Source organism: Alexandromys fortis, unplaced genomic scaffold (assembly GCF_014885135.2).
Source record: "Alexandromys fortis isolate MF-2015 unplaced genomic scaffold, M_Fortis_MF-2015_v1.1 scaffold_92, whole genome shotgun sequence".
NCBI classification, from domain to species: Eukaryota; Metazoa; Chordata; class Mammalia; order Rodentia; family Cricetidae; genus Alexandromys; species Alexandromys fortis.
In genome coordinates this window covers 1,988,569-2,003,430 of record NW_026067972.1, presented here as the reverse complement: position 1 = coordinate 2,003,430, position 14,862 = coordinate 1,988,569, and the positions used below count along the sequence as shown (strand labels likewise).

The following is a 14,862-nucleotide window of genomic DNA, read 5'->3' as shown; positions in this document are numbered from 1 at the left end:
GTAAAGAACCCCACACCATAAGGGTAAAGAAATAAAATCTTGTCCCTGGAGCCACCTGCATCCCAGTGCGAAACACCAGCAACAGACAGGAGGAGGAGGTGGAGGTGGCGGCAAATGAGCCCAGGCTCAGAGGGCCTGAGGGACGTAAACAGCCTCAGAACCACTGCAAGAGGAAAGCACAGCTGCACCTCGGGGAGTCTTCGGGCTGGTGCCAGACTCCTTTAGCAGCGACTGCCAGGTCACTCGGAGAAGCTGGCTGGCGGAGCCTTCCCTTTCGGAAGAGCTGTCCTCTCTCTTACCCCCTCGACCTGGCTCGTTGCCCCGGGGCAGCCTCGGAGGCCAGCCAGCAGCACTCCTCCAACTCTACTCCACCCGGAGCCTGACAGCTGGGCGGTCCCGCCTGACCCGCAGGCTGGCTGCTGCACCCTCCGGTAGACGGGCGCCCGGGCGAGCGGCTCTGTGGTGGAGAGACTGACAGCCACGGGGCTGGGGTCGCCAGTTCCCCGCGGATTCCATTGTGCGGCCGAGCGAATGACCGGGGAAACGCGCGCGCACACACACGAGCACACACACGCACACACCCTCGCACACGCGGAACCGGCTGGGCCAGGGGAGGGAGGAGGAGGGTGACGTAGCGTCCCATGGCGTCACATTGACGTCTCGCATTCCAGGCACTCTATGGAGAGGCCGCTAGGGCTCCTGTGGCATAAATGACGTGCCGAGAGAGCGAGCGAACGCGCAGCCGGGAGAGCCGAGTCTCCTGCCTCCCGCCCCCTACCACTCCAGCGCCTGCTCCTCCTCCGTTCCCCATACACAGACAGGCTCACACCCGCTCTTTCACTCGCACACACAGACACACGCGCGCTCACACGCTCCGCACACACACTCCACTCTCTCCCGCGCGCTCACACCCCTCTCGCCCGGCGCCCTCGCCGGTGCCGCGCGGCGCCGCAGCCGGACGCCCCTCCTGGGCTCACTTTGCAACGCTGACAGAGCGGGCAGTGGCCGTGGAGGTGGGAACCGCAGCGACATCCTACTCCCGGGTCGCAGCAGGAGACTGGACGCCGGCGGAACCTCTCGGCGGCGCTCTCCCATGAGTTGGGATCGCAGCATCCCCCGCCAGCCGCTCACCGCCTCTGGGAGCCGCTGGGCTTGTGCACCGCAGCCCTTCCGGGACAGCAGCTGTGACTCTCCCCCAGTCCAGATTTCGGGGCCGCTCTCTAGAAACTCGCTCTAAAGACGGAACCGCCACAGCACCCAAGTACGTATGATTTGCCCAGTTAATGCGGGGACTTGCTTAAAAGTTGGCGCGCTGGGAAGCGTCGCTCCTTAAATTGACAAGTTTGAGTGTGGGGTGCCCCCCCCACTCGCCTGCCCACTCCGGCTTTGCTCGCCAAGCGGCGGGTGGGTTCCAATCTGAAACTTTTCCCCTGTAGCCGGCCCTCGGGGACCCTGGAGCGTATGAGATTCCTCTCCCCACCCAAAGAGGCGAAAAGCCTCTAACAAAGAGGAGGACCTGGATTTGGGCCGTAGCAGCTCCAGCGTTGTAATTCAGGGTATTTCGGCTCTAGTTGTCATGGTAATGATGCTCTCGGCGGCGGCTGCGGCGGCGGCAGATAGTTGGAGCCCCGGTGATGAACGGCAGTAATTTTCCTGCGTTTTAAGTGGGTTTGAAAATAGGGACTCTGGTGGGTCCAAGTTAATGTGCCTAATGGTGAAACGGAGCTGGTTGTCTGGGAGAAAGCTTAGGAGGGACGGTGCCTGGGCAGCAGCGGCCGGAGTTTGCAGAGGCGCTGGAGGAGCTCGGCAAAGAGGGTGTAATTGTAGGAATGCGGCTTATTGTATTGAAATGAGCCTGGGGCTCCACTAGGCACGTATGCCTGGCGTCGCCGACTTGCTGGTTTACACTTTTCCCCACGGAGGTAATCGGGTGTAATTGCCAACTCTAGCGCCCCGACACGCGTGGGGACGACGTCCTTCTTCTCCGGGCCTTAGCTGGTGTGGAAAAGGCTTGCGTTACTTTTCAATGCGCTTTCGGAGAAGTTGCTCCGAGTATTTTATTCTTAGTAGAAAGGAAAGTTCTAGGTGGTGAGAGGGAGAGCTGAGCAGGCGAGCGCAGCCTGCGGAGACTGGCTTTCAAAGGCACCTCTCAAACCTGTTGGAGGCTTCCGGCAGTCATGAGGGAGCTCATGATCATTGGTCCCTTGATTTCCAAGAACGTTCTTGGAGGTGGCCTTTTGTTTATGTGCCCGGGTTCTCCCGAGGGAAGAGCCGCGAGGAGTGTGTGGTCATCAGTACTCTTAGCTGCTTCTCCTAGGGCCTTGGGTGCTGGGAGAGAGGTCACAGGGTTCGGTTTAGCCATTCCCTCGCTGTTTCAATTCTAGTGATTCTCTTCCAACAACCGGGAAATGTTTCTATAGAACCGAGTTGGGGAAAGAAAAGATGCCCAGCGCGCATACTGAACGCAATGAATGGGATTACTTTATTGGAGTTGTTTTAACCGAATAAGATAAGCATAACATGAAAGCCAAAGACTCTCGGGGGGGGCATAACTCCCTCCACAGACCCCCGGGACCCAGCACTCGCTCACAGAAATTCTCCCCCGGGGGTTGTCTGGGCTCCCTCAGTCTTTCTGAGAATCTCTGTCTTTCCCTTTCTGCTGGTCTCTCTTCCACCTCTCTTGCCCCCGCCCAACCTCCGCCCCCGCTCCCAGGGTTGGAAACTCCGCGGAGGAGCCGGGGTCACAATGGTGTGTTTCACGGTTTCCTCCACACACTTCACCACGGGGAGGGAAACACGGGGGTGTTCCCTTCGTCTGCCCCCGAAAAAGAAAGGGGCTTTGACAGAGGTAGTTATTTCTTCCTAATTTACAGCCCCGAGGCTCTGTGCTCCCGGCCCCAGCGGCCACGAGCCTGAGCGACAGAACGTGTTTCCAGGCGCAGAGGCTTTGCCTAGGTAACCGGCCGATGGGGGGCGGAGAAAGCAATGGGGTGCTGGGCTGGGCTGTACGGTGGGCGGTGTGCGGGCCTCCAGGAGGAACCCTTCCCTGGGGAGACGCGACCCCCGCCCACCCGAGTTCAGAGGCCGCCCCTTAGAGAAAGAAGACTACTCTGGATAAGGCTCCGGGGGAGGGTGGGGATACCCGCACCCAGTGGAAGGGGGGTTGCTGGACACCCCCTCTTTTAAAGATGCGAGAGGGGGAGGGCGAGAAGCACATGCTACAGCTGTGGAAAGATCCACTCGTGCCAGCGCTTCAGCAAGCGCAAGATTTCCGTCGGAGTACCTCGGGCTGCGGATGGCAAGGGAATCCCCCATTTCCTGGCCATCGAGAATTTCCTAGACCTGGGGAATCAGAGCCCCTTTCTCTCTACAAGCGGGAGCGGCAGGAGATGAGACTTACCCCACTCTTAGATCCTGCGCTCACCAGAGGTCTTTCGGTTAGTTTGAGGGTTGGGCTCCCCCCAGGGGGGCACGTTCCTAACCTTTGAGCTGTACCCACCCCTGACAAAGGGGGCGCTATAAGCCGGAATCTGGGGCAGCTGGAGTCCTCCCTGCTAGGCAAGCTGAGCTTCCAACTACAAAGTTTCACTAGGCTGTGCACCGGGACCTTCGCCCGGGAGCCGCTCTGGGCGCTCTCCGGAATGTACCCCCTCTGAGCCACCGGGTGGCCTGAAGCCTTAAAGCCGCCCACCCTCAGGGATACCGCCCGCTGAGTACAGGGGACCTCCCTTGGTCCGCTGCAGCCGTGGCCAAAGCTGTCCGCCCGAGCGCGCGGCTCCCAGAACAGGCCTTCTTTCCTCTGTACCCTTTTGTTTGCTTGACCCCTGGCCCCCGAAACTCGCGACTAATAGAAAGGAAGCTCCATTAGCATTTAGAATGAAAAGCGCAGACTTTCTTAATTCCTCCGGGCATTCATGCATTCGTTCCGGACCTTGTGCATTTCCTACGCGGCGTGTAAAATTTGTGTTTGAGAAGTGGGGGCCGTCGGAGTTGAAAAATGGCTATTTTCTTTTCTTGTATACTCACTGACACTACCACCCCCCAAATTCGGGCCATATTCGTTCCTCAAGTGTTCTCATTTCTTCGTTCTCCCTGACTTCGTAAGCAGGGAACCAACAGTGTGTGTAGAAAAGATCAATTTCTGGGCGACGACAGGCCGTGGGGCTTTTTAGCATCAGATCGCGTACCACAAAAGGGCTGTCTGTTAGCTCTCCAGGTGAAGGCAAACCTTCCCTTAGCTACCTTGCTCCTTGCCCAGGGATTCCGTGTGCCCTACGCACTTTCACTTAATCTTATGATAATTCTTTGTAATTAACTAGCTTTTCTACAGGTTCCCCACCCCCACCCCATTCACCCAACCCTGGGAAAGATGACCCAGCCTAGTCTTACCACAATATCTGTCCCCTCTCTCGGTGCCTGCAGAGCCCACTGCGGGAGAGCGCAGCCCGACAAGCCCGGGCTCTGAGCCTGAATCCTCAGCAAAGCCGGGCTGCACAGTGACCGCTTCGCCTAGTCCGACGTCCCCGCCTCCTACGCTCTCAGCCTCCGCTGGAGAGACCCCCAGCCCCACCATTCAGCGCGCAAGATACCCTCCAGGTAGGTCTGAAGCAAGGGAAATAGTGGGGAACCCAGCACCCCGCAGGCAGTCTGGTCAACTCGCCCAGTACCAACACAAGGCTGCTGGCCCCGGATTTCACAGCACAGGTGGCTTCCTGGCACGAAGCTCCGCTGTATACCACACCCTGTTGCTACCAAGCAGAGCAGTGGGATTATATGAACCATTTCTCAAAATTATGTTTCCTAAGAAGAAAAGCAAATACTCCAAAGAGATTAGGATCTTTTGTTTTTAATAGCTTTATTTTTGTCCTTTTATATCCAACATATTCATTTAAGGAATCACTTGGAGAGCTGGGGGACATTTTTATTTGTCTAAACCCCCAATCATTTGTGGTGCTGGTGTTTGGAGAATTGAGTCTCAGAGACAAGGAGGAAACCCATGTGAGCCGAAGACAGAGATGTAAAGGCCTCAGATTTGGTTTCTACAAATTTGTTAAAGGGATGGGAAGAATCAGGCCTCTGTAGGCACCAAAGATACTGACACCATCCTGTTGGAGACTTCAGAAAGACAAAGAGCAAAAGGGAGAGGACAGCAAGGAAGAATGGCAGGTGACTTTAAGGGGGAAGTCCTAGGGATGCAAAGGGAGGGGAAAGATGGACACACCAGGCTGTGTTCTTCCTTTTAAATGGCCAGCTTTCATTTCAGCCTAAGAACTAGACACCAAGATAAGTACCCCTTTAGCTTCCAGCTAGCTCACAAGGCCTCGCTTGAGAAGGAAGCAGGCTTGAACTGGCTCCTCCTCACCGCTGCTTCTTCCAACAGGCCCTCATCACCCTTTTTCAAGGCAAGATCTCATCCCATGCACGCATGACTCAATCAGATTTGGAAATGTGGGTAAGAGGAAGATGTCAAAGGAAACGTGAAGCACTGGCTTCTCTGTTAGTCACACCCTCACGCCACACCCTCCAAGAAGCTAGGCACCTGGGTTTCCTTTGACTCGGAAAAACCAACCACCAGAAACTCCCCCCTGTTGCCACTTTGATTTAGCCATAAGAAGGAAAATTATTAGAAAAATCATCCAGTAGAGACAGACAGTAACTCCCAGGGCCTTCTCACCCACCTCAACCTCTGGGATTACAGCAAGTGCCATACCAGCTGCTTCCAGGGCCCAACCGAGGCAAACTGGCAGGGAAACTGTATCTGCTTTGAACTGGCAGAGAAACTGTATCTGCTTCGAACTTGCTTTCTTTTTTTTTTTCCCCCTTCCATCATGAGAAAATACCTAGACTAGCCCTGCCTGTTAGAAGAGCTGTTAACTGTTGTCATAAAAGGGCTCTACCCTTGCTGGATCAGAATGCCATGTTAGTCAGAATGGGGAAGCAGCGTAGTAGACACATATGCATCCGCGCACCACCCCGTGCAGCAGAGAGTAAGCAGGTTTGGTGGGTGTGCTGGGTTGCAGCTGATCTTTCTCTTTGCAGATGGCATCAACTCCCCCGAGTCCATTTCCTGGGCCTACGTGCCCACCTCACCGCTTAAGCTGGCTGAAGTCATCAGTAGGGGTCCAGTTTGCGCAGGCTGCTAATCCTGTTTGGAGGAGTGGGCTGGAAGCAGCCACCGACCACAACTTGTGTGGGCAGCCTTAGTTGGCACTCATGAAATGTTAGCATGTCACTGCCTCCCTTGTCCCACACAGGACATCTTTTTCACTAACACACGGGTTTACAAATTAATGTGTGTAAGTCTTGGAGGGATCAATGGCCTCCTTCTACCCAAATTAACTAACAAAGCATTCCCTTCCTTTCCCTTGGCCTTCGATATGGCTAGGGAGACCACTCCGGTTGGTTTTTTAGGATTTTAGCTATTTTTTAAAATTTCTCTGGGCTTTTGAGGGAAAGAAACCATTTGTATCCAGATCTGCAGACCAGAGCAAGGGAGGGTAAAGTTATCCCCAGCAGGTCAGGTTCTATCGCTCCTGTGGCCCCTTTGTCAATCAGGGACTCAGCTGTCTTCCCACCAAGGAAGAAAGTAAACTTGGGGCACTCAGTCTTTGCCAGCAGGTGGGAGAGGATGCCATTTCCTCTGTTTCCTGATTCAAAAGCAGTGAATCCATCTGGCAAAGGAGTGTCGACTGGCTTCTGAGCCTTTGTCTCTGTCCCTGCAGATATGCCCTGCGTGCAAGCCCAATATAGCCCTTCGCCTCCGGGGTCCACTTATGCCACGCAGACGTATGGCTCAGAATACACCACAGAAATCATGAACCCCGATTACGCCAAGCTGACCATGGACCTCGGTAGCACAGGGATCATGGCCACCGCCACGACGTCCCTGCCCAGCTTCAGTACCTTCATGGAGGGCTACCCCAGTAGCTGCGAACTCAAGCCCTCCTGCCTGTACCAAATGCCGCCTTCCGGGCCGCGGCCTTTGATCAAGATGGAAGAGGGCCGTGAACACGGCTACCACCATCACCACCACCATCACCACCACCACCACCACCATCACCAGCAGCAGCAGCAGCAGCCGTCCATTCCTCCTCCCTCTGGCCCTGAGGACGACGTCGTGCCCAGCACTTCCATGTACTTCAAGCAGTCTCCGCCGTCCACGCCAACCACGCCAGGCTTCCCCCCGCAGGCGGGGGCGCTGTGGGACGACGAGCTGCCCTCGGCGCCTGGCTGCATCGCACCGGGCCAGCTGCTGGACCCGCAGATGAAGGCGGTTCCCCCAATGGCTGCCGCGCGCTTCCCGCTCTTCCACTTCAAGCCCTCGCCGCCGCACCCTCCAGCGCCCAGCCCAGCGGGCGGCCACCACCTCGGCTACGACCCCACAGGCGCCGCTGCACTCAGCCTGCCCCTAGGAGCCGCGGCCGCCGCCGGCAGCCAAGCTGCTGCACTCGAGGGCCACCCGTATGGGCTCCCGCTGGCCAAGAGGACGGCCACGCTGACCTTCCCACCGCTGGGCCTCACAGCCTCCCCTACGGCGTCCAGCCTTCTGGGAGAGAGCCCTAGCCTGCCATCGCCACCCAACAGGAGCTCATCATCCGGCGAGGGCACGTGTGCGGTGTGCGGGGACAATGCCGCCTGCCAGCACTATGGGGTACGCACCTGCGAGGGCTGCAAGGGCTTCTTCAAGGTGAGAGCATGCCTCCTCCAGGTGCTTCCTCCTCTCTGCAGTCAGGCCCCTTGCTGAGACAGCTAAGTGAGTTTAGCAACATTCTTGCCCCTGCCAGTTTGAAAGCCTACTCACAATGCATCCTATTCCTAGGCTAGCTAGGACTTCAGACCCGTCTTTCTCAGGGCTTTTAAACTCAAGCTGTCCATGAACTTGATGGGTCTGCCCCAACCTCTTGACCTGACATTGCCTTCTGAGCGTTTGGGTTTTTATTTGTTTGATTTTTTTGTTTGTTTTTGTTTGTTTGTTTCCTGGGCAGGAACGTCTGCAACTTCTAAACTTCAATAATGCCCAAAGGTCCTTATTATCCCTCCTTGCCTATACATACCCAGAGCGTCTGAGAGAATACTGCCTGTATGGCAGACCTGGGAATTTGTCTCTCAGTCTTCACAGAAAGAGCTGCAAGTCTAGAATCAGACAGACTTAAGATTGAATTTTGGTCACTCAGTAGCTGTTTGTATTCCCTGTGCTTTGAAGATATAGGATAATTATTCTTGTTTCTTAGAGAAGAAAACGGAGTTTCAGAGAGGTCAGCCAGCTGTCACAGAACTCATCCTCAGAGTGAGGTGGAGACAGGGGGGCCACTCATACCTGTGTGCTCCCAACGTGCCTCCTTTTCATAGTTCTGCAGTGGCAAATTTGGGGCGGGGGTAAACCAGCTAGAGTCATTTTGGGACAGCTTCCTCCATAGATGGGAGGAAGGTAGAACTCAGGCCTGGCCAATCTACCCTGCCCTCTAGAAACACTTGCCTCCCTAGGTCTGTGCACAGACACAGTACCCACGTTGATCCTTCTCTCATAGACACAGTGAAGAATTTTACAGTGGGAGTGTCATCAAGCTCACCATATTTACCAGCAAAGAAACTGAGCCCTAGAGAGTACGCCTTGGGCAGGCTTGGGCAGTGGCTTGGCTTGAGTGTGGGATAGAGGCCACTGGTTTCGCTTGACCCTAGAGTTCAATAGTCTTTCAACTTCTGATGGGTGTGTGTGTTTGTGTGTGTGTGGTGGTGGTGGGGGAATCAGCTTGCTTATTCTCTTGTTCTTTCTCTTGTCATTGAGTCTCTGATGGTTCTAGACATTTCTGTCTTACTCTCTTTACACCCTAACCTACTGATACTTCAGGCATGCGCAGACCCACACAGATGACATAGGTGAAATGGAATGTTGATTGAGTGACTAGGATTTGGGGGGCAAACAGAGTATATTTAGGAGCATGCTGAACTTGGGGCTGGAAGATTCAAATAGGAATCCTAACTCACCACCACCTACCCAGTTTATAACTTTGGCCATAAGCCTTCTTGCTAGATCTTCATTTCCCAGCCAGTGACTCACACCCAGAGAAAACCTGTATTAAATAAGATAGCAGCATACAAGAGCACTTCCTAGTCTTTAGAGAGCCATAAAACATTAGTTATTAATGAACGGAAACTCTGAAGGATTTATGACAATGTACATGCTGGTAGTTGGACGTATATCCAACAGGCAGTTAATTTTGATGTGACGATGGTTGTCATGTCACACATTGAATTCTCTAGGTAGATGACAGGATGCTCGGATAAAGATGTCGCCATGTTAAATCCCTACAGATACACAAGCTTATAGCATTTTAAGGGCGGAACTTCTTTTTAAGTTTAGCCTTTGTTTTTTTCTCAGTGTTGGAACACAGAGCTTTGTGCTTGCTGGGCAGGTGCTCTACCACTGAGCAAGAAAGAGCCCAAGCCCAGGCTAGCCTCCTCCCTTTTTCTCTCTCCTCCCAAAGCTACTTCCACGTATCTACATCCATTTAGCAGGTTTGTTTATATATACATACATACATATATATAAATATATATATGGCATTTCACTGGAAATGCTGAAGGGCAGTGAACGATCAGCAGGAAGGGAGAAAAGCAAGACATTCCAGTAAGAGTTGAATGAAGACTACGGTAGAACCGTCCCCAGATCAATGAGAACTCATCGCGACAAGGGAGTCTAGCATCCCAAGTCTAAAAGTGTGCAGCAGCATTCCCCAACAACTTCCCTTTTCTTCACCATCCCCTTGGAAACAGATCTATACTTGAAAGGGTGGGGGCAGCCTGGGGTTGGACCACCCCACAGATCTGTTAATTAAGGGAACCGGACCGGATTTACCCAGTGGCTTTCTACCATTAAATTGAATTCTTTAAAAATGTGACATGAAGTGCAGTTAATGATGGGAATTCGGTGATTGAACTGTAACGATCTTTGGGTCCTTACACTGTGCAGATGTTCACAGATGTGGGGAAGGCTTCAGGCTATGGGGAAAATGTGTGATCTAAAGTAAATGGGCACATGGCCTTGAGGACAGTGTGGAGAAAGAGTGCTAGGAGGTAGGGGCGTGTTCTGTGGAAGAGCGCTTCTGGGAAAGGCTCCTGACAATACGGAGAATGGAGGTGCTGAACCCCGCAAGTCTTCCTCTCCGAGTTCTGCATCTAGACCCAGCAGCCATGTCTCCGACTTGGCATAGGTCGGCTTGGCATGTGTGTCGTCACTCCCTTAAATGAAATGACAAGGTGACAGGGTAAAACTGAAACTTGGGAAATCAGAAGAGTGGAAAACAAAGAGTCAGAGGGAAACTAGACTCTCGAACCCAAAACAGGTCACTAAGCACAGTCTACCTGAACTTCTAATACATAGCCCAGACTTCTTTCCCAAGTGAATTCAGAGTTCTGCTCTGGGTGGACTTGTGTAGGTCAGGTCCTTTCAGAGCGATTCATCCTATCCTAAGTGGCAAAAACGCAAACACCTGCGCAGAGGCTTCCATGGGATTTTTGGTTGGTTGTTTTCTTAGAGCATCATTTTACCTTTGGAGCATAAGATTACGTCTGATTATTACTCTGTGTCTTATTCCAAAATTCTACGTGATTCAGAAAACTGTGATGTTATTTTTATCTCTAACATCGAGTTCTATGATGTGTCTTTGACAATGTGGTTCTTTTTGGTGTCAATAATAACAGTCATTTATGAAATACTGGGATGTATGTGACATTCATATTTCTTTCTCTTGTTCTTACTCGGCTTTGGGTTTTCTTTCATGGATATGATAGTGATTTTTCTATCCAATTTTAAGAATTGGAAGTTGGAAATGGACAGTTTATTATATGTATCCTTTAAAGAGAGAGTGAGCCAAGGAGTGCAATCACGTGGATTTACTTTTTAATTAAAAGATGACTTCCTATATATTTTAGAAAGAAAATATTATTTCCAGTATATTTTCACAAGACAGACTCTTGCCTTTACTCGGTATGATTTCATCTCTGTTGAGTAACAAAATCAGTTATTGTGCTATCTGGCTTACAATAGTGATGCCATACATAGGACAGCCCAGATAATTCTGATTTTATTTTAATAAGGTCAGCAATAATCAGGGGAGTAGAACAAGTAGAAAATTGTTCCCAGGGGGATATTAAAAGTGGAGATAATCTAATCCTCTGAGGTACGATATGTTGACCTGGTAATTTCAGATATGATTTTATCATTCAGAGCTGGGTGCCTCCTGAGACCCGCTTCAGAACAACCCAAGATGATTTCCACTGTCAGCCAGGAACACTAATAAAATTGTTTTTCCTGCAGGCTAGCGTGTTAGGAAATTAAATTTATCTAATTATACAAATTGCACTGTCGCTTTTCACGTTGTAATTAAAATACATCTTGTCAGGTCTTACCTCTTTCCAGAAACTATTAGTTGACTATCTCTCGCATTATGTTTTCTCAGAGAACGGTGCAGAAAAATGCAAAATATGTTTGCCTGGCAAATAAAAACTGCCCAGTGGACAAGAGACGCCGCAACCGATGTCAGTACTGCCGATTCCAGAAGTGTCTCAGCGTCGGCATGGTTAAAGAAGGTAAGGACACACGCTTTCCATCCGGTTTGCTTTACGCATAACCTCAAACAGCGAAAGCTGCTAATATTTACATCGAGGCAGCAGATTTACTACTGTCTCTCTCTTTCAAACATTTTCTTTTGAATGGTATCTATGTTTACCCAACTCTGAGGACTGCTTATTCTGATTTCTCAAAAATCAATTTTTTTAAAAAAAAAAGAAAAAGCCATTGTTCTATTTGAGAAGGAGATTTTTCAGAGCTAACTCATCAGCACATGTAAGTATGGGATAACTCTCTTCCCCTCGTTACTTCGGCTCAGGCACTGCTGAGCCTTATTCCAGACTTAACACGGCTGCGAAACGGTGGCTCTCATTCATCAGGTGCCAGGCTCTAATGTGTTTGGATTCCTTTCCGTGATTTATGCCTATTCCGAATGCGATCTTTAAACCTGGCTTTTTTTTCTCTCTCTGTGTGTCTCATCAGTCGTGCGTACAGATAGTCTGAAAGGGAGGAGAGGCCGGCTGCCTTCCAAACCAAAGAGCCCACTGCAGCAGGAGCCCTCGCAGCCTTCCCCACCGTCTCCTCCCATCTGTATGATGAACGCCCTCGTCCGCGCTTTGTCAGATGCGACACCCAGAGACCTGGATTACTCCAGAGTAAGTTCTGCGCGTGCTCTTGAGTGATTTTGCTGCTCCGTTCATGACAACAGTAACGAGAGTCGATTGGACCTCTGCGCCTGGCACTGTGCTAGCCAGTAGCCTCCCTTCTCCTTTCCTATAGATTTCATTTCATTTAGCAACTAGCTCATTCGCTGTACCAAATAACTTTCGCCTTATTGGAGCTCTAAGTGTCTTAACGATGACCTTGACAGGGCTACCCCTGTCGCACGTTATGGTCGCAGGGGTCCTGGTGGTGCCAACGCAAAGCTGAACAGGTGAACTACAGCTTGTAGTTCTTTGGAGATCGTGACTATTGCGTTTCTCACGTTGTGATCAAACCCTCTGGGTGAGCCCCCAAGTTATCCTTAAGCGCTCTACCCAACTGCATCTTCATTGATTAGCTTGCTGCTTATTTGGGGGGATTCGACCATGGGGAGGAGCAAGTCCTGGCCTTGGCATCAGGAGGTCTGGATAGAGCGCTGGCTTTTCTGTCTCCTGCCTGTGTCACCTGGCTCCCGTGCTGGGCTTTCTCCTCCCCGCAGTGGGAATGATTACCTTATTTAACACCAGAAGAGGGTTTTGAGCATCAGACACACAAGGCTGACAGAACCATTTTGAAAAAAAACATACATGATTACCAGTGCTGTTATTTCAGTCAACCAAAACATATCAACATTTTAATTTAACGTAGGACATCATTTTAAAAAAAATCTCACCAGTATGAAGCCTACAGATTTCCTTAAATTTGAATAGCACTGAAAGGGGTCATAAAAGATTTTTGAGAAATGTTCCAGCATGATGAAGTCATTTTTTATAGGACTTTGGAAAGCAGAGTTCTAGTAAAATACAGTCAGTACAGGTGAGAGAGAAGAAAGTGGTCCTGGTTATTGAATAATTCTTCATGTTAGACACTGTATCACACTGTCTCATTGCTATGAGCTGGAAGGGGATTTACCTCCACTTGAAGACAAGCTTAGAAACACAAATGAAAAGAGACCTGTGTTGGGGTATCCCATTGGTCGATCTGATGGTCTTCCCCGTGGCTAATTCATCATTTGCAGCATTTGGGTGAATGCCTGGCAAAGAACAGGCTTTGCTGGGTGGACCCCTTTTAGGTTGCAGTGTTAACAGAACTGATGCTGTACGTGCTGAGATCCTCTTGCCCTCCTCCCTACCCTATTTCTAGGCAGCAAAGCCCTCCCTATGCCTGATCACAAGACTCCCTATAAGTAGTATGGTATATCCTCAGCACCAAAGGTTGAGGACTCTTACTCTGATTTTTAAGTAGCATCTCCTGATGAAAGTCAAGTCTCGAGCAGTATAATAGTATAACAGGATAATGCACTGACTGGGGGCTCAGGCTTTGAAAGCAGGCAAGGCTAGATGAAAATCCCAGGGCCAGCATTTACTAGCTAGGTGACCTTGAGAAACTGATCTTTTAACGCCTCAGTTTCCTCATCTTTGTTATTTGCTAATGTTATCCGCTTCCCAGGATTGTTTGTGAAGATTAAATATGATGACATTTGCCAAAACTTCAGCATGGTACCTTGTATATCGTTACTTTGACCAAACTTTTTACTCTGGCCGTTTATCAAATGTGCTACTCAGTAGAGGCACTACACTGTCTGGTGCCGTGTAGCGGTACCACCAAGATAAGTCTTTATTCCCGTGGTCCAATAAGGAAATCAGTACAAAGAGAGGTGAAAAAGTTGACTGGCCCAAGGTCACAAAGCAAAACACATCTATCAGAGGCAAAGTTAGGAGTCACATTTCACACTCTCTGCGTGCAGTGAGGGTGGGGATTACTAATTGGGTATGAAGACTCTCCCCCACCCCCAAGCACTTCTGCCTCTCCCTCTGTAATTCTCCTGCATCAAGGAGGCTTATAGACACTGCTTTAGCTAAGGTTGTGGCACACAATCTGACATTGTCCCAGGGCATTTGACATTGCTACTGATGGTCAATCCAGAAAAGTTACACTACACACACACACACACACACACACACACACACACACACACCGCGAATGATACTGTATCCACAAAGTATCTAATTATCAGTCTCCGTGGCCTGGTTTCTCATGCAGTGGCGGTATCTCCCCCATCCGCCGAGTTGTCCCAGCTGGGACCTGTCTCTACATTGAAAAAAATCAATCCGGTGTGTTTGCTTGTCTCTGCACTGTTCAGTCTGTTAGTCTGGAGTCATCATCTTCATCCACAAACATTTATCCAATTTAATTGTTAGCTTTGCCCCAAATACAGATTGCCCGTGTCAAAGTCTGGGTCGTGCTGATGCTACCTTTGAGGCCTAGCTCAATTTTGCAAAGCATATTTATTTTAATCGCATTGTTTTTGGGAATCAGGTTGAACTTCCATCGCTTGGGTTCTCCTGCGTTTAGATAGCTCTACAAAATTATCAGAAAAAAAAAATTGGACCAAAATCAACTAAATTAAAAGACTTTTTAAAAAATACAGTGAGCTTTCATCCAAAAACTTGGAAGAAGACACAGGAGCATGCTGATCACATTTGCAGATGACAGAAAGCTGGGAGGGATCTGCTAATATGATGGATGTCAGTACCAACATTCAGAACGATCTCGACAGGTTGGAACAGGAAGGGCTGAAACCATCACGG

General features: G+C 50.5%; 1 protein-coding gene across 2 annotated transcripts in view; it reads left to right on the top strand.

The window, feature by feature from the left end:
• The first annotated feature begins 209 nt into the window (after positions 1 to 209).
• The window catches only part of Nr4a3 (nuclear receptor subfamily 4 group A member 3), a 41,390-nt gene continuing 26,737 nt past the window's right edge, over positions 210 to 14,862 (top strand). The window contains exons 1-5 of one of the 2 annotated variants that reach the window (XM_050156088.1): positions 210 to 1,261; positions 4,423 to 4,596; positions 6,723 to 7,687; positions 11,460 to 11,589; positions 12,053 to 12,225. In XM_050156088.1, coding sequence (XP_050012045.1) covers positions 6,725 to 7,687; positions 11,460 to 11,589; positions 12,053 to 12,225 — 1,266 coding nt within the window. In that variant the 5' untranslated portion in view covers positions 210 to 1,261; positions 4,423 to 4,596; positions 6,723 to 6,724. Of the gene's footprint in view, positions 1,262 to 2,897; positions 2,956 to 4,422; positions 4,597 to 6,722; positions 7,688 to 11,459; positions 11,590 to 12,052; positions 12,226 to 14,862 lie in introns of those variants that run through there. The other variant, XM_050156090.1, reaches the window with a different exon arrangement.